This window comes from Nyctereutes procyonoides, unplaced genomic scaffold, assembly GCF_905146905.1.
Source record: "Nyctereutes procyonoides isolate TBG_1078 unplaced genomic scaffold, NYPRO_anot_genome, whole genome shotgun sequence".
NCBI classification, from domain to species: Eukaryota; Metazoa; Chordata; class Mammalia; order Carnivora; family Canidae; genus Nyctereutes; species Nyctereutes procyonoides.
Window position 1 is genome coordinate 15,995,444 of NW_026575122.1, and position 25,286 is coordinate 16,020,729.

The window sequence follows — 25,286 nt, forward strand, 5'->3', positions numbered from 1 at the left end:
TAGAACCTGAAAAAAACTTAATTACAGGTAAGTCAGACCTTAAATAAGCACTAATTTCCGATAATCACTACAACTATTAAATTGCTTAAAGAAGGAAAAGCCTGTGAAACTTATCAAGTAAATCCATTCTGTGTCACCTGTGTATATGTATGTTTTAAACCTGTAAGAGAAGAACATCCACTATCAAATAGCACAAAGTTAAAAATACAGTACGTGTGGTCCAAGTATGAAACACTTCTACCTATGTACCAGAAAATTCTAGGTGTAGACTGTTCTTGAGAAAATGTGTCAGAATAAAACAAGTGTCTCAGCAGATTTATAACAACTTTGAGAAACAGGCTTAAATGTTTTATTTTAAAAATCATGTCATTTACATGTTTTAGAACCTGGCTGCATATATAAACATGGGAAAGGCTACTAGTTATAATAATTAAAGAAACTGAAGGAGAACGACTAACTACCTGAAGCTGGTGATTTGCTGCGTCGGGAGGGCCCAGGGCTTTTAGATCCAGAATACTTAACAGCTGAGGACCGAGAATAAGATGACTTCAAGACACGACATTCTAGAAAGGAAGGAAAGGCTATTAATTAAATCTAGTTTAAATACTAATCAAGGGAAGATTAAATGTGAATCTAGTTTACTGCCTAGAACGATTACCTGATCACCTTCTGTTATTGTTAAACAACTTTAATATACAAAGCAACTGTCCCAAAAGTACACCTGAGGTTATCCTTCTTAGTCGTTAGACTAGGCATCTTGCAGACCATCTTATTGTTCTAGTGAAGTTCCTATGGAAATCCCCATGTCCTAACTTGATCACACACACATAGAGCCTAATCTAAACATAGGCAACTTCCTTTTTAGTCAGTATTGATAGCAAAAGGCTACAATTTTTTTCTCTCCAAACTGTCTGATAATCTTATTATCAGGTATGGGACTCTTTACTGTCTTATTTTCCACTTTCCCTAAGTATGGAACATCAAAAATGAGGAAGCTAGCTTTAAACAATAACTTCGGTTTTTCCATAAATCACTGAATAGAACAGCATTTAGAGCACTCAAACTAATTGCAGCTAAAATAATCACTGCTAATTTGAATAATTAAGAACGTGGGTTTTGGAATCATGAAGATTTTGAACGAATCATGGATTTGATTTTGTTAACTGTTAACTGGGGGGCCTCAGGTTCTAAGCCTCAGTTATCTTCTCTATGAAATTGGGTTGAGAATAAAACCTGTTTCGTAGGCTTGTTATAAGGATTAAATTTGATAACATATTGTCTGTCATTTACGTTAAAATACTTCAATTTATGCAGTAAAATTACAATGTGGATTGGTTTTAATCTATTCCTCAGGGGAATAAATTAACGTGTGAAGTTCACTAATCAGGACAATACACACCAGGGGGGCTAGTTAGCATTTGAAAGACCCTAATCAAAATCTTACACGGAAGGGGCTGTAGCAACTTCAGTTTTAGTTAATTAGCATTGTGGATGTTAAACAGGAGAGAGAGAAAGAAAGAGAGAGAGAGAGAGAGTGTGTGTGTGTGTGTGTGTGTGTATAGAAACAATCGTAAAGGCAGGGCCACTCTTTCATAAGCACAAGTATAAATCTAGAGAACCAACAACTAGAACTTAGTTTTAGGGCCGCTCAGTCAGTCCTGAAGCCAGTTCTTGAAGGAGGATTCTGTTACTTGGCTAAAATGCGTTTAGCATTTTAATGACTCTTTAATGCAAGATGTCAGAATCTTAAAAGGATAGAAAGTTAGGACTTTGTTAAGATTAAAAGACAAGTTAAATAACCGGTTAGAAACACACAACTTTTCCTCTGAATAAATAACAACAGTGGCAGAATTAGGTCTAATTCTATGACCTGCTGGTGGTATGAAAACTTTCCCAACAACAATAACGAGAGCAATAGCACATACAACAGGCATTCTTCTAACAGCTTTATATGTACATTGACTCATTTAATCCTCACAAAATCTTATGATTTTGAAAAGGCCAAATATCCCCAGTTTACAGAAGGTTAATAATTGGCAACTGAGAGGGAAGAGATCAGTAGCCTTCATCCACCTTTCACTCTTGGAGCCCATCAATAGCTAGCAACAAAAACCAGGAATGATAAAACTAGCTTATGTAAGTTTACATCATACACGTAAAACATGGAGTACATATATAGTATGTGCTCAATAAACATTTTGTTTTTGTTAGCCAAATTAACGTTACAACCTAGCAGATAGCATGTTTCAGTGTCTCCACTTTCAAATCTACTAATATTGAGTGACATCAAAGGAATATTATGAAATGAGATTAAGCTAAAATCAAGAGAGATGTCAAATACAGATGATAATGTAAATGTACATTTCAGTCAACCTCCACCATCCATGAGAACAGGGGAGAGCATCAGCACACATGATACGAAAGGACATTCTCTGCAATCCTTTCCAGTAGTATAACCAGTTTAAAGCAGGGCCAGCCCAAAGAACATAAAATGGTACAGAAACCCTCAATGAAATTTGGCAGCAGTGAAAAAAATGAAACAAAATGAAAAGTACAGATAAACGAGCCCTAAGCACAAAGAAGATAAATCATTCCCAGGATAACTGACATAGTATGACACAGAAGAATTATACAAAGAAGGCTGGTACCACAAAATATCTCATCTTGAATTTTAAGATGTTTCTGGATCACAGTATTCATTTCATGACATGTTTCTCTAGTTCTGGACGGTCAGAATCACTACAACTGGAAAGGGTCTACTGTCAGGCTAATTTTGAAAAGCCAACTTTCCTCATTCATGAAATAAAAGAGTGAGACTGTATCTTTTACATCACTCTCCTATGTGAAATGTTATGTCTGTATATGGATTTTACCACATTTGAGGAGGAAGTTGACTTTACTATCAGCTAAAATAATCACTATTACTACAGTAAGTTTAAATTAATTCAAGACAAAGAGTAAAGCCATTTTCCCAGAATCAGTAACACTTGAAATCACTGCAGTAATTGCTAAAAAGCTGAAAACTCCATACATCGGAAAAAGGGATTTTTCTTATTCCATCAATGAAAAAAGCTTTATTTTTTTTTCCTGCACATATGAACAAGGCATGTTGGTTTCTTTTTTAAAGCTGCTAACAATGAGGTAAAAAGAAATCTAAGGCAAATGCTATTAACAATTTAGTTATTATCCTTTTATCTATCTCATTATGCACACAGAAAATGTATAACTAACCATTTCAGATTCAATAAAACCCATATATTTAAGGTGGCACAGCCAGCCACTGTTCTGAAACAGGGCAGGAAATGCACTTCAGAGGCAACACAATGCAGTAAAAACATAACTTGTTTTAGTCTAAAAATGAAAGCTATTTGAATTAGGTTGTTTTTAACAGCTAGGCCAATGTTTTCATTTTATTTTCTGCCTTCATTAGTCAAAAAGAGTACCACCAATGTCATCCTTTCTTCAACGGGCCAGACCACTTAACATTGCCAACTAAGCCCCAAGCCTCTGCTTCAAGGGTATGATCAAGATGGTCAAAAAACTGCCTTACCACTGTGATCCAGGACAAAGTCATCTTGGGCATAACGAAATTTTTCAGGTCCACAAGCAATAAAAACATCATCATCACCAAAAAAGTCTTGCAGACAAGTAACCTAAAGAGAAAAAAAAAAATCACATCTAAGAGATAAATTAAACATATTAGAATTAGAAACATTATAAGTGAAATAAAAAGTCAACAAAATTCACTATATTTGCAAGCCTCACCTATAATACTGTATTGGAATGAAAAGCAATTTAACATCACACTACATTTCCAAGCCCTCTACTCTTCACAAAGGACTTCCACACACTTTTCCCTGACCTGAGAACAACAGAATAAGGAGTTCATAGCTGGCATCAATATTTCTGTTCCTAAACAGAGTTGAGGACATATACCCAAGGTAGAGTGATGTTTTCCATGATCCCCAATTAATGGGTGGCAGGGCTGAGGCTGATGGAGGTCCCTGCTCTCAGTCTAATTTCTTCATTTCTACCCTTCCTCACTCTCCCCCTTCCCAGCTGGGCCACCCTGGACATGACTTCTCTGTACCTCTGGTACAGTGTGCCTTAGGTTGCTTTGGGGGATAATATATGAAAACTGCTTGAAATAGTGCTGGGCATCTAAGGGCTCAATGTATCAACACTCATCTCCATCAACCTTATCGTTAAGATCAGAGGAAGTTTCGGGGCCCTTCCAAAGACCTGTACCTAAATGTATAGTCTCAATCTTATATTCCTTTTTCAGCCCTTCCCCCCAATCTACCAACACACACACTGTATCAGTTTCAGATTCCACAGAAACTGGACCCACTGCAGCAATCACATTCATCCACTCATCCCAGTGATTATGAGAACTATCCTCCTAGATTTTGTACACTTTTCCCCATTTTTCAATTGGCTATATGATTTCCTCTTTTTTTAAAATACTCTTTTCCTAATAATAATTATAAAGTTTTAAGAAATCACTCCTCTAGTACTTAGAAGGATTTGAGCAAGGAAATATTGGTATTTTGACTAGGGAATAAATGCCAAACAATTAAGTTGATTATATGGAATAAAAGTATTTAACACATATAAGGACTATAATAGATTTTTTTTGTTTTTTTTTTTTCCTGCAGTTCAATTTAGATCTTCCTAATCAATCTTCTAATGATTCCACCTGTCAATAGAAGTTTGGCTTTCCAAACATCGTATCCATAAGATGTTTTCCATCCTTTGATTCAGATTCTAGCACATAAACATATATTTGGATAAATAGTTAACCAAATTATATAACTATCAAATAGGTTCAGATTTGCCCCAAACACTCTCAAGGAATGGTAGGTATAAAATGAACGAGTGACACAACTGATTTAAACAAACATGGTATTTTGACTCAGGACCCTGACATACTTCACAAAATAGTAAACAACTCTTGTCTCCACTTATTCAACAAATTTGTACTGAGCATTTATTATGTGCCAGGCACCATTCTAGGTGCTATAGAAATATTAGCAAAGAAATTTTAAGAAAGAAACAAAAACCCCTACCTTTATGGAGCAAGTGTGAAAAGCAGCACAATAAAAATGTGTAAGTAAATATAAAAAGGTGGTAAGTGCTATGGAGAAAGATAAAGCAAAGACGAGAATAGTGAATGTGTAGAATGGGTGCTCAGAGGACGCCTCATGCAAAGGTGACATTTGAACAAAACCTTAATAGAGATCAAGGAACAAGCATGTGGGGAAAGTGTTCTAGGCAGAAAGCACAGAATGTGGGAAAACCCTGTGAAGAGATCAGGCTGGGCATGTTCTTGAAAAAGCAGTCCTGGAATACAGTAAAAGAGGGGGAGGAATGGATGATACACGGAAGGGGAGGTAGAGCAGATGACATAGGGCCCTGTCAGCCATTGGTAAGGATGTGGGCTTTACTCTGAGATGGAAAACCAGTAGAGGCTTCAGAGCAGAAGACCATCACAGTGTGACTTCCCTTTTAACAGGATCACATATGCTCAGATTAGACTGGAAAGGGACAAGGATGGAAAGCATCGTTAAAGGCTATTGCTAATCGGGCAAGAGGTTAGAGTGGTTTGTGCAAAGGTGTTGGGAGTAGAAGTAGTGAGAGGGGGCTACACTACTCCTTTGGATATGGGAATATGAAAGGAGAGACAAGACTATGATGGCTCAGGGGTTTGGGTTTGAGCCACTAAGGGGATGATGTCATTAACTCTGACAGGAGAAAATATAAGATAATGGACAAGTTTAGTGGTAGAAAGGGGCTCATAAGTTCAGATTTGGAAGATTAACTGTGAAATGCCTATTAAACCCCCAGGTGGAGGTGCTGGATGGAAAGTTGGACACAGACAAATCTGAATGTCACAGGAGAGATCTGGGCAAGAGACGTAAATTCGGGACTCCCCAGCATATGGATGATATTTAAAATCTTGAGATGAATTACGGCAATGAATGCACATAAGGAAAAGATCTAAAGCCTGAATTCTGAAGCACAGTAACATTACAAAGTCAAGCTGAAAAAGAAAAACCAGCAAAGAAGATTGAGGAGCAGCCAGTACAGAAGGAAGAAACACAAAAGTTTGTAGCACACTGGAAACCAAGCTAAGAAATGGTTTCAAGGAGGAGGGAGGAGAGAGCAATCACCTGGGTCAGTGTTACCAACAGGGTAAGTAAGATTAATATTGAGGAGTAACCATTGAATCAACAACACAGAGATTAGTGGGATCTTAAAGATGAAAATAGTTTTAATGGAGGGGTTGAAGAGAATGTCTAATCAGAGAGCTTTAATAGAGGATAGCAGAAGAACTGGAGACATGAGTATAGACAACTCTTTCAAGGAGCTTTGACTGAAAAGGTAGAGCATAGGACTGGGAAAATGGCAGGAGGAGGAAATGGAGGGACACCTGCGTGGCTCAGAGGTTGAGCATCTGCCTTTGGTTCAGGTTGTGATCCCAGGGTCTTGGGATCGAGTCCCGCATCAGGTTCCCGGCAGGGAGCCCGCATCTCTCTCTGCCTGAGTCTCTGCCTCTCTCCGTGTGTCTCTCATGAATAAATAATGTTTTTTTTTTAAAGGAAGAAATGGAGTCCGTGGTGAGCTAAACCTATTTTTTAAAGATGAGAGGACAAAACACATTACTATGCTATTGAAATGATCGAGTAGGGAAAAAACGGTGATGCAAGGAAGATAGGGGAGACCTGCTGGAGCTGTGTCCCTCTGTAAGAGAGAGGAGATAGGAACAGAGGGCAGGAGGAGGGACTGACCTCATGTGAGACTATGGTCAGTCTCCCCCAGTAAGGGAATCTCGGTAGAAGCTGCTAGATGGGAACACATAGTGGTGGGGCTGGTGGACGTTTTCTGATTACTTCTTACTTCACTGAGAAAATGGAAACAAAGTCATCAACTGAGAGTGAGGCTGGGAGAGGAGGTATAGCAGGTTAAAGGAGGAAGAAAAGATAAAAAATTGCAATCTGGGATTGTGGGGAGTTACTCATTACTAGTTTAATGAATACCTGTTGCCTCCACTCCAAAAGGAAAGGAACAGGTCTGTCTTGGTCATTGCTGTGTCCCCAGCAAAGGGACTTATTTATAGACACCGTACAGTGTAGCGTCTCTAACCAAAAGGGGAGCCCCACCTTCCAATCTGGGTCCTGGCCCTAAACCCTCTGCTGCACCTCCCCAACACACCCCAGGAATCTAGTGCACTGTCCTGAGGAAGAAACAATGATGTCCCCATAAGCAGCATTAAGGGTCCACTCGGGATCCCACAGTCTGCATGACAAAAATTCTTGGTTCTAAAATGAAGTTAGTCAGTCCATATATTGTTTTAGAAAAAAAAAACCTTTGAAGCTAGCATTGTTACTGTGTCATGGGGTTGCATCTAACTAGGCAAGAGAAGAAAATCTATATGAACATAGATAATACAAAAAACTAGGCTGTATCGATAATGAGTAAATAAGGAATGGATGGGAATATTCTCTCCCTCTACTGTTGCTGACTTAAAATACAAGTCTGTTCACATTTTCCATAATATAGTCATGGACTGTTTGGACTGTCACTACTATGTTCCACTAAACTGTAAACTTAAAATGCACTAGAAACACCAGCAGACAAGGAAATTGATGAATATGATTAAATGTAAACCGAAATAATATCTGCAGAAGGAGGATGAGGTTTCAGTTCTGTTTTCACTTTCATTGTAGAGGAAACTCCATTTATAATGTCATCTAAAATACAGATGTCAAGGGCATCTGGCTGGCTCAGTTGGTAGAGCAAGAGGCTCTTGATCTCAGGGTTGTGAGTTTGAGCCCCACATTGGGTATACATATTACCTAAAAATAAAAAATAAAAATAAAATAAAATACAATTGTCAACCCCTGAAGCATTTGCTGAGCTGAGCACTTACGTGTGTCTGGAGCAGAGCACTACGCTGCTGAGCCTGTGCCTCTTTACACGTAGAAAGCCTGGGCAAGATACCAATTTCATTTCATCCTTAAAGACTAAATGTGATCACACGTAAAGGTAGCTGTTATTTCTTCACTAATTCATGGACTCATAGACTTTTTAAATTTAACTTAATGGATCTTTCTATAAGTATAAACAAAATAAGTACATGCTTTCCTACAAGTTCAATGAATTATGTATTTTCCCAGGAAATACCATTGACAACTTGGAAACGTTCCTCTCATAGTCTTGACTTGTAGAAAATTACAGACAAAAGCGTTAAGATATCCTTTTTAAAATTAAGATATCGACTTGATTAAGTCCCAGAAATAACACACAGAAATGTAATTCATGTACATATAAATACACACATGTATACATATACTTGTAAAATACATAAGATTGTGTTTATATACACACATTAAAAAATAGTTTCTACCAACATCATCTTGGAATAATTATAAAAGAGAAAAAAAGAGATTTGACTTAAATGTAATAGATCAGAGCAAAGCACCAGTTTATATCTATATATGTAAGCTTTACACATAAATGTCAACATTTTTAGATAAGGCAGGCAAGAATACCATTCCAATTTTACGCTAAAATTATATTTGTGTACCACTAGGCCTCCAAATATAATATAGTCATTCTTTACCCATGCTTACATTTTACAAGCATATGGACTACATATTTAATTGTTCCTAGTAGTGTCACAAACTCAGTCAATACTTTTCAAAGTCAAATATCTGATAAAATGCTGGAGTCTGATGTAAGCTACAATAACTATTTCTCACCAATGGGAGTCACATTAATTAATTACTGCATATTCATTCTAAGTTAATCAAGTGCCTACAATATGCCAGGCATAAACAAAAGGCAAGAAGCACAGTCTATTGTTAGAAACTGAGAAGAAAAGTAACAGTCGGGGATCCCTGGGTGGCGCAGCGGTTTGGCGCCTGCCTTTGGCCCAGGGCGCGATCCTGGAGACCCGGGATCGAATCCCACGTCGGGCTCCCGGTGTATGGAGCCTGCTTCTCCCTCTGCCTGTGTCTCTGCGCCTCTCTCTCTCTCTCTGTGACTATCATAAGTAAATAAAAATTAAAAAAAAAAAAAAAAGAAAAGTAACAGTGGTTCAAAATGTCACAGTAAGAGGAGACTATGACAGAAGAACACTCTGACAGTTATAAAGAAGCACAAATGCGCATCCCATAAAGTAAAATATCCATTACTTTTAGAATATTTCATATATTTGAGTAGTTACATAATTCTTACTTTTATCTTTTTTTTTAAATATATCTCTTGTTCTTTAACTGTGGTGGTCTTGTTCCTTCATTCATACGTTTTAAAAACTAGACTTTAACATTAAGTTATGGGCCATGTTAGTAAATCTGACTCAGAAAAGAATATATCAGGACCATGAATAACATCTGAAAGTCCTTCTTAACAAAGGTGAGGAAAGTTTATCAGTTTAGAAGACCTCTCACTGTCTGCTTCTAAATTCTTCAATACAAGAAACTCTTCAGAAATAATAGATGTTTTGTGGCTCATGAAAGAAGCAACATGAATGACGGGGAAGTAATATTTCTGCTAAGGTACAAAATTAAAGCAATCAGGAGGATCTAATGGAGAAACATCCAACTGAGAAATAATGTACTGATGGGAGTCTCTAAGCTTTCCAAAGGAATGTGGGCCATTTAAAAACAGTAATTTTTCCTATCATTCACGAGACAGATTAATTAGATTGGGGTGAGTAGGTGGCAGCCATAATTTGAGTGCTAATTCTTAATACATTACATAAATTAATAGATTATTTAACAGCCATGATTACGTTTTGATTTCCCTATTTGTTCTCTTTTAAAGGATATTGAAACAGATATGAAGGCTTGAGGTCTGACAAGATACCATGCATGCATATAGGAGAATAAAATTTTTCCTCAAAAGAAAAAAGGTAGAGGACACAGGGATGTAATCTTCCCTGGACGCACATTCTGAACTAGAGGAGGTCTCTATTTCCTGACCCATTGGAAATCTTGCATTTCTCATCCTTTCTGGAGTTACGAAGGAGCTGGTGGTAAAACAGTTTGGATTTCTCTAAGATCTCTTCTTACTATAAAATTCTAAAATGAAAATATTTTAGTTTCTAAGAAAAGCTTATTTATATTTTTGGAGACTGTTTCTGAAAAGTTAAGTGCATAAAAAAGGAACACTATTTTAAGTGGGTAAATAGCAATGTCTACCGGGAATACTTTCAGTTTCAGGCTCATAGGTCCTCAAAGAAATCTTCAACAAAATCTTTTTGCCCCTTCCAAATCCAGGTATTCCCTTAATACTCTGTAATTCACCCAACATAGACATTATCATTGAAGTAATTGCCTGGACTTTGTGTCTGGACCTCTCACCAGACTGTGTGCTCCATACGTGTAGGGACACTGTCTTGTTCATTACTATAATTCCAGCACAGTACATAACATCTGGTAAAAAGGGTTTGTTCAGTAAATTCCTGTTGATTAATGAAATGCTGAGTCCCACTCACTCCAAGTAGCCCTTCTCTAGAGGCTCCACTTCATACTCCTTCAATGAATTCCTATCAACTCATAATCAATCATGCAAGGTAGTCCTTGTTTCCAGATTCATGATATTGGTTTTCTATGCCAGTATAACCTATAAACTCTGAACACACCAGTCAAATCCTATAGCTCCTTAAAAAAAAAAAAAAAAAATTCAGCTGTTGGTTCAAAACCTTCTCAAGATCTTCCTGGATGAAATCTGAAACTGGTCCCTTACTCAGTGGGCAGAGAGAAACCAAAAAAAAAAAAAAAAAAAAAAAAGACAGGCCATTCCAAGTTGGGAGGTGACAGTTTTAACCAGCAAAGGAAACTTCCATATGAGGCTTGTTTTGCATGGCAGCAAGACAAGTGGATCCCTACACATGCAGCCAAATCTTAAAAGTTCACATAGAGGTTTTAGCCAGGTTCAGACATATATACCAGGCAGATGTTCTCTACAGACATTATCTCAAGGCTATGTCTTTGGAGCAGCCTTAGGTGGGGAAGGCAAACAGAACCCACATTCCAAGGACAGGGGATGGGGTAAGGAGCCTCTAATCACTCACATTCTGCTCATGGGTTGATCAGCAGTCACGTCTTGATGACCTCCCCCAAAATCAACAAATACTTGATCACATTTTGGCTTTAAACACCTTAAAATAACTTCTAAAAACTCATTTTAGATCATGCAAGCTCTTTCAGGAATTAAATCCCTTTCATCATTATTTCAGGGTTACCTCAGAAAAACCTCTAAAGAAATCTACCATTACAACCATTTGGTAGAGGACATTTAAAGCAAAGCAATTTGCTATTAAATCTATCACTTGGTGATAGTCAGACTTGAGGATGTATTAAATAAAGGTCTCTTGAGATACTTTCCAAACTATTTGTTAAAAATTTCCAAGACCTAATAAAAATGCAGACGAAACATCATTGGATCTCAGTAAAGGACTAGTTTAATCTGGCATTAACTTACCTAAATATAGTCAGGGTCAAAATCTCGGCTTCCTTGAAGTCCATCTTGCAGAACAAGAGTGACATTTTATAGAAGAAATGGGATTGACATGGGGAAACTGAAGGACTCCATGAAAATCTGCTTTTCACTTCCCTTCCTGCTTCTACTTTTGCTAGGACCTGCACCCCTGACCTATACATGCCTTAAGGTATGTACTCCTTGTAAGGGACAAGGAGTTAACAATTTCTTTGAGGTCTTCCAGCACAATAGATAACATCTAAGGAATGACTAAGAAGACATCACATGCATATTCCAGACCACTGGCACTATATCCACCCCAAGACCCCCTGGCTCCAAGGAGTAACACCTGGGTCTTCATCTTTATTCTAACCCATCCTGGATATCCAAGAGGACATGTACACCAGACCACAACCCTCAATAAAAAACCCCCAGACCCCAATAAAGACAAGACTTCCTCTATTCTTGAGTCTCCCAGATGCTCTGTCTTTACCTGCATTCTCTCTACACCTTCAATAAACTCTTCTTTCACCACTTCCTCCTGCTGGCTTGCATTTGATTTCTATCTTGCATGTACACAGGGACCCTCTCGCCTGGACCCAGCCTTCCAGCAACAAGATGATAGATATGAGGAGTTAAAACACACACTGGAGTTTTTTATGGATTTTCTTTAACTGTGTGTATGAAAGAAAGAAACAGAATAGGAACAATAGTCCACATCTGTTGAAATTAAAGGCTTTCATTATCAGAGTTCAGTTTTAAAAGCCATCTCCAAAAATAAATAAAATAAAATAAAATAAAATAAAAGCCATCTCCACTGAACAGTAAAGAACAACAACAAAAAATTTTCTAACTTACTTCTAAAGAGGATTTGAAGGAGCTCAGAAAAGTCCAGTAAGGGGTTCATATCTGAAACTAATATTATGTCAGCTTTCAATGGAACTGCACTGGTAACCTTGATTTCTTTTCCTAAGAAACGGACTTAAGTCATAAATTGCCAAAAAGGAACTGCATTTAATTTTGAACCCCCAAAGACTAGTCTGCCATATGTAATTTTTCTACCATATAAACAAATGGAAATACAAGTTTTTTTAAGACATAAAGAAAAGCCAAAAAAGACAATTTTAACATACATTAAAGGATAGATAAGCCTAATAACTACTGAGTCATCACCTGTTTCTATTGCTAGCATGGGACACTTTCTTTTGTTGTTAAATACACTGCCCTCATAAATATTTGAAAGCCATAAATTCAGCAGGTTGATTTCATCATAACAAATATTATACCAGACACACACACACCACTTTTTTTTTAAACCATTTCTATCCTTAGAACATAAATTCTGCTTAACACAAACAGGAAAACTCAAAAATGAAATAAAGAAAAGATATGCTATTTGGTTATTCCAAAATGCTAGGAATAACAATCAGAAAAACCAATTCACAGGTCAGTAAGCAGGGCCTGTGGGTCTCCCCATTTTTTTACCCTCTACCCAGAATACAATCGGCATAAATAGCCTGCTTTGTTCCCAGTAAATGTTGGCTGGCCTACAGTAAGGGAAGGATCCCTTTGTACAGTAAAAAGAAAGCTACTTAGAATAGCAATGTTTTTCAGCTTCCTGTAAAACCATTCAGCCAGCCACTGGTGACCCTGTGGTTGCCATGGAAACAGGACTGAAGCTAAGAGACGACAGTACTTGACAGTAAAGGGCTTCTCAAATAGACAACTCCCGACATTTAGTTTGTTTCCAGTAAAAAAAAAATACTGGACCTTGCCTTCCCTCTCCTACTGTAGCCTCTTCATAAATAATAGCTGGCTGTTCATCAGTCACAACGAATCACAGAATCTTGAGACCATAGATTTGGTTTCAGGAAATACCTCTATCAACAGGATGAAAATCTCTTGAAAAATTTATAGATATTTGGCTACCAAATGTATTCTGGAGGAAAGACAATGATCACTCTTCCTAGAAATGAAGTCATTTCTAAGCTGACCCTCTGACTGCTCCAGGGCCCCAGTGTTCATTCCTACAGGAAAAAGTTTCAAAATCTACCCTAGAGCTTTCCACCACTGGAAGGAGGCTGCAGCAAGAATTTAAAAGAATTCACTGGGGTGCCTGGGTGGCTCAGTTGGTTAAGCATTCAACTCTTGATCTCAGCTCAGGTCTTGATCTCAGGGTCAGAAGGTGGAGCCCTGCATAGAGCCCCACATTGGGCTCCACACAGGGCATGAAACCTAGTGATAATAACAAACTAAAAAAGGAATTTAGGTAAGGATGTCAAAAGAAACATATTAAACCAACCATCATGAGTCTTCCTCTAATTCTGGAGAAGCTGGACCTGAACGTTTGCAAGCAGATGTGACTAGAACTGGAGTCAGTGCTCTCCAGGCTCCACCATCTTCACATAATAAACACATATATCAATCCATAAGTGTCACAGGAGAGGCAACTGAGAACCAAAGTAAAAGGGGGCAATTTTCTAATCCAAATTTTTCTGTTTCCAACAGAAAGGGAAAGGGAACAAGCATGGAATACCTAACTACACACTGTACACAAAGAGGCTCATTTACACATGAATTTCATTTAGCCCCAGAACAACCTTGTGAAGTAGGCACTGTGATTTCCAATTTACGCAAGAAACAAAGGCTCAGGGATCCCTGGGTGGCGCAGCGGTTTGGCGCCTGCCTTTGGCCCAGAGCGCGATCCTGGAGACCCGGGATCGAATCCCACGTCGGGCTCCCGGTGCATGGAGCCTGCTTCTCCCTCTGCCTATGTCTCTGCCTCTCTCTCTCTCTCTCTCTCTCTCTCTCTCTCTCTGTGACTATCATAAAAAAAATAAAAAAATAAAAAATAAAAAAAAAAAGAAACAAAGGCTCAGAGGTTAAGTAACTTGTTCAAGGTCAAACAATCAGAGGAGGAGCTGAGATCTGAATGCTGCCAGTGTGACCTGGAACGTAGTCATTGTACTTGACCACACACTGTCTCCCTAAAGAGAAAACAGTGTGATTTACAATCTATGAAAAATAACGTAAGAGATTTTATTGAGAGAAGTCAGAGAAGTTTTTATACATGCCAAAACCCGGATAACCAGACCATTTTTCTAGGTCTTACTTTTACAAAGTAAATGAATGGCAAGTACATAAACTTATATCTAGGATTTATCTTTCTTTTTAAGGATCAACTCCTAAGTAATGTCATAAGGTCAGTACAAATTCGGGCCAACCTCCTATACTTTAGGGAATATGGAATAAATTCTGAAATTGATAACTCCAAACAAATTGGCTCTTTCTAAAAACAAATTACAAGCACAAGTTAGAATCATATGGTTTTAGAATAGGACTCCATTTGCTGCCAGACTGGAAATTCTAAGAGTATAAACATGTGTTAATAAATATTATGACCTTTAAAATTTTAACATGAAGATAAAACCTGCAACATTTTCCAGAAATTCAGTCTCTGCATATATAAATCCATTGTCAGATTAGTCCACCCTTATGGCATCAGTTTAACTTATGGTGAGTGCATCCAGGTAGTTAAGATCCTCGGAATCAAGACAAAGAGATCCATTAGGTAAGGTAGTGTAGAAAAACTCGCTCAGTTAATTCTGTACTTGTTTTGGAAAACACCAACCACTGAGCACTAGGAGTACAAACGTACAATACTACGTTATAATATAGTAGGGCTATTTAGGTTTGTAGGAAAATCATCCCTATTTAATAAATTTTTAAAAAGGAATCATGTCCACTCTTTTTACGTTGCTTTCATCTTAAATTGTTTTTCTCCTGTCTTGCCATTGTGCTCTTGATGTAGTTTTGGAATATAGGTGAGGTTTGGTGGGGTGAGGTCTGGAGCCAACCATCAAAAAAGAATTCTTGAGATGTCTCTTGATAGTGGTTTTATGAAAGCACAGGGACTGGACCCATGGGCAGGAACAGCTGCTGCGCCAGGGTTGCGAGGGGTGGCTGATTATATACTTGGGAGTTGGGGGAGGTAAGGAAAAGGGAGGTTTTCATGCTAAAGAGGACAAGATATTGGAAGGCCTTGCCATTGTCAAATTAAGGTTGTTTTTCCCTCTAGTAAAGCATTAACATTAAGATAGTTGGGAGCTTCCTTGTGGAAGTTAGGAAGTTATTGAAAAGAATGCTTTTCTTCCTTGTAAATCACTAAGACACTTTGTAAACTAAGAGAGACTTCTGTCTATAGGACTACGATCTCTACAAGTTAACTATTTGTTTTGCCTTTCCCTTAGCTTTACGGCACCCAGGAGCGCCTGAGGAAAGTCACACATGTCCCACCTGGGGTAGGGGGTCCTTTGTGGGTGTCAGCTTGTGCCCTGTCCTCAGCTAGCTTTCTGTTCCCTTATTACTCTGAACCTTTACTTGTCATACCAAAAGACTACTCAATTACCCTTTTAGCATCCCCTCTGCTCGCTTCTAGTTTGCTGCATTTGACTTCCCATGGGCTAAGGGTGATGAGGTTTAGAAAACGCACGCGTGTAGAAAGAGCAAACTGGGTAAGGGCTACAGGCTTTGACTGGAAGGAAAGAAAATAAACTTTAGGGCCCCAATTTCACACTGTGCCCAAACTTCCCTTTGCGAATTCCCTAGTTTTAAGATGTGGGTCCAGGCTGGTGAGTTGGATAGACTTGAGTCCAAAATAAGTGGGGCAGTTCTATGCTGCAGAAAACATAAGATTTTGGTTTCTATAGCTGCAACTATTTTCACATGACAAAGACTCAAAATTTTCATTTTAAAACCGACATAAATCAATGTGTTTCCACCCCCCTCCCCCAAGTCCAAGCTTCTTAGCAGATGAAAGTCTCACTTCCACAGTTGAAGAAATCCTCTGAATAAGTTACATGCCTATGGCTGTTCCGAAACGGAAAGCATGCCATCCATTCCAATAATTTATGACAACATTTTTTAAATGAAAGTGATATTGGTTGAAGCAAATACCACAATTAGATTTTCCTATTTAAAAGGCACCTGTTCCTGAAACAGACAAAACTTGTTACACTAACATATACACAGCTGATTTGCAAGTCATTTGAACAAGTACTTAATTTAGGAGAATTCAAAACAAGATAGCTCAGTTTAGATTTACGTGTTTATCAAGACTCACTCAAAACATGCAAATACTTATAGGAGGGTGGTATCTATGGACTGTGTACTTCTACTCCCATTTATGTGCAACTTAAAAATAAAGGTATAAAAATCTTTTCTTGTTATTTCATTTTAAGGTAATTTAATATATTTAAGTAATCTAGGACAAGACCAAAGACTAGGCAAATAATGCCCAACCCCTAGAGTTAACAAAAGTTATTATGTCATGTTTGCCTCAGATCCCTTTAATATCTGGAAATAAAACATTATAAAGTTAAAATCTCTTTTGTTTCTGGTCCCCAGACCCCACTGCTGAACTCTCTCTTCCCTTCCTTCCTTCACCACCACCATAGGAAAATACTACCGAGTTATTTATCATGGGCCCTTCCAAGCCATGTTTTTAGCTTTTGTATTATAGATTAATATATCCACAGACAACCAAAAATATTTAGTATGTCTTTAAATTTTTATATAAGTTGTATCATACTAAATATATCATCCTACAATTTGTTTTTTGTTTTGTTTTGTTTTGTTATATCCCGTTTTGATTCTGAAACCTAGCCAGGTCTTAGTTCTTATTAATTCCCTTTTTCAGCTCGCTGATCCAGTCCTAAAATTTAACTTTTTTTTTTTAATTTTTATTTATTTATGATAGTCACACAGAGAGCGAGAGAGAGAGAGGCAGAGACACAGGCAGAGGGAGAAGCAGGCTCCATGCACCGGGAGCCCGACGTGGGATTCGATCCCGGGTCTCCAGGATCGGGCCCTGGGCCAAAGGCAGGTGCCAAACCGCTGCGCCACCCAGGGATCCCTAAAATTTAACTTTTAAAAGATTATCATTCTACCATTATTACTTTTGATAAATTGCAAAGAAATACTGCATACCCTCAATACTTCCAAATTCTTTCAAATGCCTGTTTTCTTAGAATATTCACTTTAGTTTAGATATTATAACATTATTAGTGCCCATGTCCTTAGATGGAAGAAAAGATGCATGAGTCAATGCTTTCTTTGCCTACAAGACTTCATCTCAAATTATGTGAAAGGAATGTACAGCAAATGCTTGACATTTAGGTCTAGAGATTTAGGCATAACTGTCATCCCAAAGAAAGGTTTCTTGACCCAAGGGAGTGTAAACTCTGCAAAAAGAATTTTTAAACTACTAAAACTTGAACTTACCTATATCTAAACTTTAAAAAAAAAATCTGCAAGATGCCTTAAAATTACTAATTCATAGAAATAGTTCCTTTCAAAAGACAAAGCAAAAGCAAAAGAAACCAAAATCACATGTCAGATTTATTCTACACTATAACACAAGACAGGTTCCAAAGGCACAGGAAACTTCCATTTCATAGGGAATGCATAAAAGGAATCCCTCCCCAGAGAATTCCATAAGCTGGAAAACACTGATGAACTGTATGCATGCACAATTTCTTATCTTTTTCTTGCATCCAGCAAAATGATATTCTTTCAAAGAAACATCTATTTATTTTTTGCAAATCTCCAGGGGTGTCAATTAAACTGAAACTGGAATCAGCAAGTAAGGGAAGTTGTCTGTAAGCATTTATCATCAAGTTATATGCCTTGCTTAGGGAGCCAGCTGTCTTAAATAACCATCCCCTCCCTGGGGCCACAAGTCTGGGCAAGAATGCTACTCATGTCAGAAACTCATGTCACGAGATTAGATTTGAATGGAAAAGCAAAGGGAACGTGGTCTGTTTGCTCCAGCTGGGATTGATTATTCCCTTCCCAACAAGGAGGTTGTTATTTAGCCTGAAAAGAAGAGCTTCCTTCCTTCTTGGATATTTTCCAATCCATCATGGCACCTGAGTGACTTAGAGAATACCCTACCTTACCACAACTTAGAAGCTTCTCAGCCTCCCTCCAGGAAGATGTCTTGGTGCATTATTTCTCCATCAGTATGAACAGAAATTACACTTGGATTCTGGCAGTGTGGCAAGGTTAACTTGGGAGCCTAAGCAGGTAAATAAAGCCAGAGGGAATATCAAGATGGAAGCTTGATATTCAGCATGAGCTTGTAGCAGCCAAGGAGAATGGGGAAAACATCCAGAACCTGGAGACTCTGTCCATCTTTTCCTGTTGTACCCAGAGCACCCAGCACTATGGCAGAGTATAGAACACTCGGGGGGGGGGGGGAGGAAAAAGAACACTCAGGGAATATTTATTCAGTGAGTAGCACAGAGGCAGGGGGAACTCTAGGTTCAGTGGCTTAAAGTATTAGATTCACGGGGCGGGGGGCAAGCTTTTACTACCAACATATGCATAGAGATAGCTACGAAGAACCGAGGGCTTAGGCAGAAAACAGATGTGAGACGGGGAGGCAGAGGCATGTCAGCACAGCAGTAAGGATTTGAACATGAGCAGGATCCTAAATGTACGTAAATGTTATTATCACAACGTAGTCCATCCTCCTATCCTCTACCCCTATAGCTGGTTTGTCTCTAGCAACTTAAACAACTTAAAGGGAATACCCCAGCTTACAGCAAGGATCAAGATAAATCGGACCACATGTAGACTTTGGTATCCAAGCACTACAGACAGGAGGGACATGCTTTGAGAATAGGGAAGAAATGCCAAAAGGGGTTGCCGTCATCATGATAATTTTTAAAGAATAACTATGAAAGCTTCATACATGTGAGACCTGGGCCAAATGGACCATGCTGTCCTTACTGCCACCTCTACCAGCTGATGAGAAGCCCTGGCGGAGGACCAAGGATGAGCTCCTCTTCACAGCCTGGTAAAGAAGAGCCCTGTTCCTTGCCTCCATTTCTCAGATTCTGCCTTAGTCTGGCTTGAGTCCCAATTCCCCACCAGAGACATACTCACCCCTCTCTCCTCCGGTTACAGGAGAAGGATTAGCTCACAGGCCGACAAGTAAGTTCCATCCTTAAGACCACATCTTGAGATGGCAGTCGCTGCTTCTGTTTAGTGTGGGGCAATTCTCTTCAGTGCTTCCCAAGTAAATACTCGGGAAATCAGCCGGCACTGTCTTGGGTAACAGGCTTTGGCTGAAATCTTCCCAGGCTAAGTAGTCTCACCAACAGAGGAACTTGATGAACAAAGTTTGCAGCTTATTTAAGTGCCATATTCACACTTCAAAAAAAAATATTTCATGATTTATCCAGAAGAAGGGGGTTCTGAAATGATTAGGTTCCTATTCTAAGGACAACTCAGGTCCCCCTTCTAAAATGAACCATGGCCATATAAACAAATAGAAGCAAAGTGGCTCACGGCTGCATTAATTCATAAAAGCGGTCCTCAGCTTCGAACAAACACGAGTGGGTCTGGGTGCGGCACGGCAGGCACAAAGGGGAAGGGGACCGTGTTCTAGCAGCAGCAGCAGCAGCACCATTTCCACATTCTTCAGCCCTTGAGAAACCACCCTGGGGATATCTAGGCCATAAGCAAACTTTTCATGAAGAAGACTGACAACGGGAACCAATCCCAATCCTTCCAACCCCAGAGCAAACAGGATGCTGAAGGCTACTCAGAAGGGGAAATGCCATGCACAACAAGGACTGGTAGGAAGGACATCCTGAAACTGGCTCTGTGGGTGTGCATGCATGTCTGTGCTTATCTGGTGTGTCCATGGGGGAAACACTAATCTGTGTAGTGGTGCCTGTGATTCCTGGAGCTCGTTTCCCGGGTACAGCTGAGGTGCAGTGTTTGAGGACTGCTACTGCTAACAAGTCACGTTTTGATATACCCGCCTTCCTTGCCTTCAGTACAGTGGGATTAATAATCATGGAAGATTCATAACCCTTTCCACTCCACAAGAGTTCAGCAACCCTTCCGTCTTAAATCATCAACATCATTGTGGGACAAATAATTTGAATATTACTCTCATCACTGCCATGAGCTGTACACGTAGCAAACCCCCTTCTGCTCCTTTTGTTTGAATTGGCTTGGCTCTCTTTCCCCTCCCGACCTCATCCAGAAGCAGCACCTATTAAAATTCATGATGTTTCCCTCAATGCAAGTGTCTGATTGCTGCTGTCAGTTTCCCACTTCAAGGATTTTCATACTGCCTGAGAGGACAATGCAAGACTCACACTGCTATGGAAATAGGTCAAGCTCAATTTTTCTATTTCGTTCGGCTGCCAAAAGTATAGGCTTTTCTAGAAAAAAACATGTCCTTCTGGGCAGGCTCAGCACTTCAGAAGAGGTGAAGAGGGCACACTTCTTTCCCTCACCAGGGGGAACGACTGTGTTTTCCTCACACAATACCTCAGAACCTTTGTTCCATCACTGGTGACTCTGGAAGAACCTGTCTTTTTGTTCTTTGTATTATCCTGCTTCACAGACATTGACACACCAAACAAAATGGATCACAACAAAAGAGGAACTGAAGATTGGGACATTAAGAATATTTTTGGTGCCTGATGCCCTAAGTCCACAGTCATCCTGTTGAGATGATTGGGTTTTTTTCCACCCTGTGCTACCTAGAGAATGAAGGACAAGTGGAAACCACCAGGTCTGTTACATCTGATATAGCTCAGATCCATCTCTCCAATTTCCTTCTCTTCTCCTTACTCCCACACATGCTTACACTCTTCTATGTGGGGCCAATGCTGTGGAAACACTGTGTAAGCGGTAAGGAAGAGGACAGAACATTCTTAAATACTCAAAAGTCAATATAATCCAAGACTATTGCTGAATTAATATAACTACAAGGGATCTGGCATTTATGTGGTGGTGAACCCCAAGCCCACCCCCATTTTACAGATGTGGAAACAGAAGCCGATAAGTGAATTCTCTAAGGCACAAATGCAGTGGCAGGATTTGGAAGAAGCCAGATCCCCTTACTCCAAGGAGCTACTCCTACTTTATTCCTGTAACAGGAAAAGGAGAGAGGCATGCCATCAAGAGACCAATGATTGAACAACCTGAATCCAGCTAATTTTTCTTGTACTGTCAAGCAAAGACAAGAAAGAAGAAGGCATCATTAAAAGAGCATTCGCTAGAGAGAGGAGACCTAGATTCTAACACCTAAAATATTTTTGTTAACCTCAAGAAATGTGTTAACCATTCTGGGTCTTAGTGGTTTTTCTCATAAAACTAGGGGCTTGGAGTATGTGATCTGTAGATTCCTTCCAGTATACAGGAGCGTGTTTCCACACATATATTCCCTGAGCTACATGGTCCTGGCACTGCATCAAGCACAAAGGGGATTTAAATAAAAAACAGAAAAGAGAAAGTCTCTTTCATCAAAGAGCATTCACATTTCTTTCCTACTGTTAAGTCGAGGCAGGTCTTCAAGAATACAGGATAAAACAATTCGGAACACACTGTATTACTGAATACTTCCCATCTACAAGGCACAAGACTGGGTATTGAAGGAATAACAATTAAAAGTAATAAAGGAACGGCCATCTCTTTAAGCAAGAGATAAGATACATGCCTGTGAGAAGTGAAATAATTTAGTAATATAGAGCCATATTCTGGACCTATTACAAAAATGGACTCACTTGCCAATTTATCTCCTATCCAGTCAGATCAGAGAACGGCCTAGAGGGCTCTGAAAAAGCTTTCTTAGGAGGTGGAATAAGCAGGCCAGACTAGCCAGAGTGAGGGGTTCAATTCCGATTGTAGAAGAACTGAGGGCAAGAAGAGGCAGGACAATGGAGGCTGTGGTAGTGCTGACACTACTTCCAAGCACAAATTGTATGCTATAGCCAATGTTTGGTCTTCTAGAGCATTCCATAATCATTTTTACTTCTGTACCTTGTTCTTATGTTTTTCCTACCTCCCATCTCCACAGCCCCAGGCCTCAAACTTTTCTGTGCTCTCAAGGTTGAGAGCAACTTATATTTTTAGGAAGATTCACTCTAGTTTAATACTGCTATCTTTCTTTATCCCCGGTAACATTGGCTTTCCACATCAAACATATTACATTTTAATTTAACTTCACTAAAATTAATTTTTGACCCATTCTAAGATGATCTCTATTTTATATAGGTATGTCATACCAACAGGACTGTAAATTCTTTAAGAGAGATTCAGACAATTCAGATACCTGAGTCTTAGACTTGGAAGTTACCACTGAAGTCATTAAACCCAAATTCCCTTAGTTTATAGTTAGATAAACCAGGATGCTACCTATAGAAACCGCAATAAGTCAGAAATATATGCTGAAGACATTGTGAATCTAGCCACTGTAGAAGGGAAACTGCAGCAACTGAAAGTGAAAAGGGTTTTTGGTAACTGCTGTTTCAATTTCTGTAATAATCACTTTTACGCAAGAAAGGGATCTTCAGATGTCTCCATCATCAAAAGTATGTGATTTTACTTGATTAATTCTAAACTTATGGTATGTCAAAGCCTATAGTACAGGTTTTCAGAAAGGAAGGGTCAGAGACCATGGTTCTGCCTCTAAATGAGGATGAAAATGTGGTCAATGTGGTCAGGTAATTTAAGCCTCTTAATATTTCAGCTCCAATTTCTTTCTAGGGGAAAAGAAGTTATCAGACCAAGTAATCTATAAAGAACTTTTCCACTGTCATATACTACTTTTCATTTCCCAATATGAGAGAGAACACCTTAGTCTTCCATGAACCATGCTACTCCTACTGTCTATGTATTTTCCACAGACCATTACCTTCTCATTGCTTCTGAACTAACTTTGAAAAACTTCTAGTTTCTTGTAAACTGAACCAAGGTCAATATTCTCCCAGTTGCAGTTGTCAGAAAACACTGATTTCCTGCTTTCCCCAATCCAAATATCTATCAGCAGGGATATTTCTTTTCTCTAATTTTTTTTCTTTTATTCTCTTCTAACATTACCTGCATCAAAGGTTGCCATATAAAAATACAAGACATCTAGTTAAATTTGAATTTTAGATAAGCAACAAATCATTTTTTAGCAAAAGTATGCCCCACACAATTTTCTTTTCTAAATCTGACAACTCTACTCACATCCCTCAATGAATGATATCGTTCTCCAGTCTTATTCAGGGATTTTTAGAATTTTTATGTTGGAAATAAATATTTTAATAGTTTTCCAAAAGGAAAGGTCCTACTTATGTCAGCTGAGCAATTTCTTCGATCAGAGTTAGTACTCTTGGACCACCCTCTTCCTTCTTGGGAAGGGTCTAGGTAAGATGGCACTGGGAGCCAAGAGTCTTTGTCTTAAGCCAAAAAGCTAAGAACAATAAAATGTGTGGAATCTGACCAGCACAAACACAGCAACTTGCAGAGAAGGACCCTCCCACATCCTTTGTATAGTGATGACAGAGCATGCTCTTACCGAACCCTAGGATGTTCACAGGGCCTTCCTCCTCATAACATCTTTTAAAAATTACATCTCCAGATCAAAGCAGATCACCTCTCTTTGACCTTTAGAAGCAACATCACCTTGGGGAAACTGAAATAGTTCAGCTTGGTAATCAGCTCAAAAGAATAAGCTAAAATCTATAAATGATCAGTGAGAAATGTTGGGTAGACAGAGCACCAACTGATTACATGAAGAGCATATGCTAAGTGCCATTGCCAACTCGGTGCAAAGTTATTAACCTATGAGTATTAATGGAAAACCATGACAGTCTTAGGACTCCAATAACCACACATACAGAAGTACGGATCTTGGTTCCTGTCCTGGTTGACTAACAATCTAGTGGCAGCACCACACAGAAATACAGTTCCCTCCTTTTTTTGAGACAGGATGAGGAAACCACAAGCTATAAAGCTTTTCTAGCTTTACCACTCAACTATTAGATACAAGTCTCAGAAGTTAAATTCTGTGAGGTATTAAGTGAAGTGTGTAGTCTCATTTGGCTGACAAATAACTAGCAACCTGTGCAAAGTCAGAAGGCAGATGCCAGCTACTTTCTTCTGTAACTTTATAGGAAACCTTGCATGAATATTAAATACATGAATGGAGTCTCTTCCATAGCGACTTGCACAGCCACAAAGAGAGTTTGCCCTTCATAAGCCAAGGAAATAACTACTGCAAAGGCCCAAAGAGCTGTTGTCTGTAGGCCTGATGCCTCTCTTCCCTCCAGGTGAAATAGATAATTTGGGGGCATTTTTCCCTTGAAATGAGAAAAGCACATCCTAAATGATGGTCCTCTGATGAGTGTAATTTACCTCCAGAATATGAAAGAGAATTCCCTCAACCCCACCCCAGTAATGTGCCTCCCAAGAGAATAATGTACCCAGTCAGGCCCACAGAGCTACTCTTTAATCAGAGGCTATTTTACATGATCATAGTCATCATTAGGCAGTGTTCCGCCCACCATTTATTCCTCTGACAGGGAAGAACTCTGAAAAGGAGGCAAAGCTCCCTGCCATTCAGGGGGATCTGAAAAAAAGTCAGCAGCACTGCTTTTTGAGGGTTGTCTCCTAATCAGAAAAGGACCAGCAATCAGCTCAGCAAGAGCCCAACTCTTCTTGACAGTGCACAAAGACTGCATGAGCAGACAGGACTTTTAATCACTGCTTGGAGCGGTGCTCTAATTACAAACTCAGTTAAAATATGCATTAACATTTGCATCTTGGGTAGTCATTTGTCACACAAAGAAAAAGAGAAAATGTTTACTCTTCACACAAGTTGGCACTCAGACCTTCTTCACCCCTTTGGAGATAAAATACCAGGAAAACATCCCATTTCACAAGCAAATAAGAATGTGAGGAACAAGTGGTGAAGATTTGGTGAGATTTTTTTTATTATTATT

At 39.0% G+C, this 25,286-nt stretch overlaps 1 protein-coding gene across 2 annotated transcripts in view; it reads right to left on the minus strand.

The window, feature by feature from the left end:
* DCLK2 (doublecortin like kinase 2) overlaps window positions 1-25,286 on the minus strand; it is a 147,909-nt gene that overhangs the window by 52,259 nt on the left and 70,364 nt on the right. For both annotated transcript variants that reach the window (XR_008665900.1, XM_055336512.1), the window contains exons 3-4: window positions 3,551-3,653; window positions 462-563 (exon numbers count right to left, since the gene is read on the minus strand). Coding sequence is in view for 1 of the 2 variants with exons in the window: in XM_055336512.1 (XP_055192487.1) it covers window positions 462-563; window positions 3,551-3,653 (205 nt within the window). In the remaining variant the exon portion in view is untranslated. The remainder of the gene's footprint in view (window positions 1-461; window positions 564-3,550; window positions 3,654-25,286) is intronic.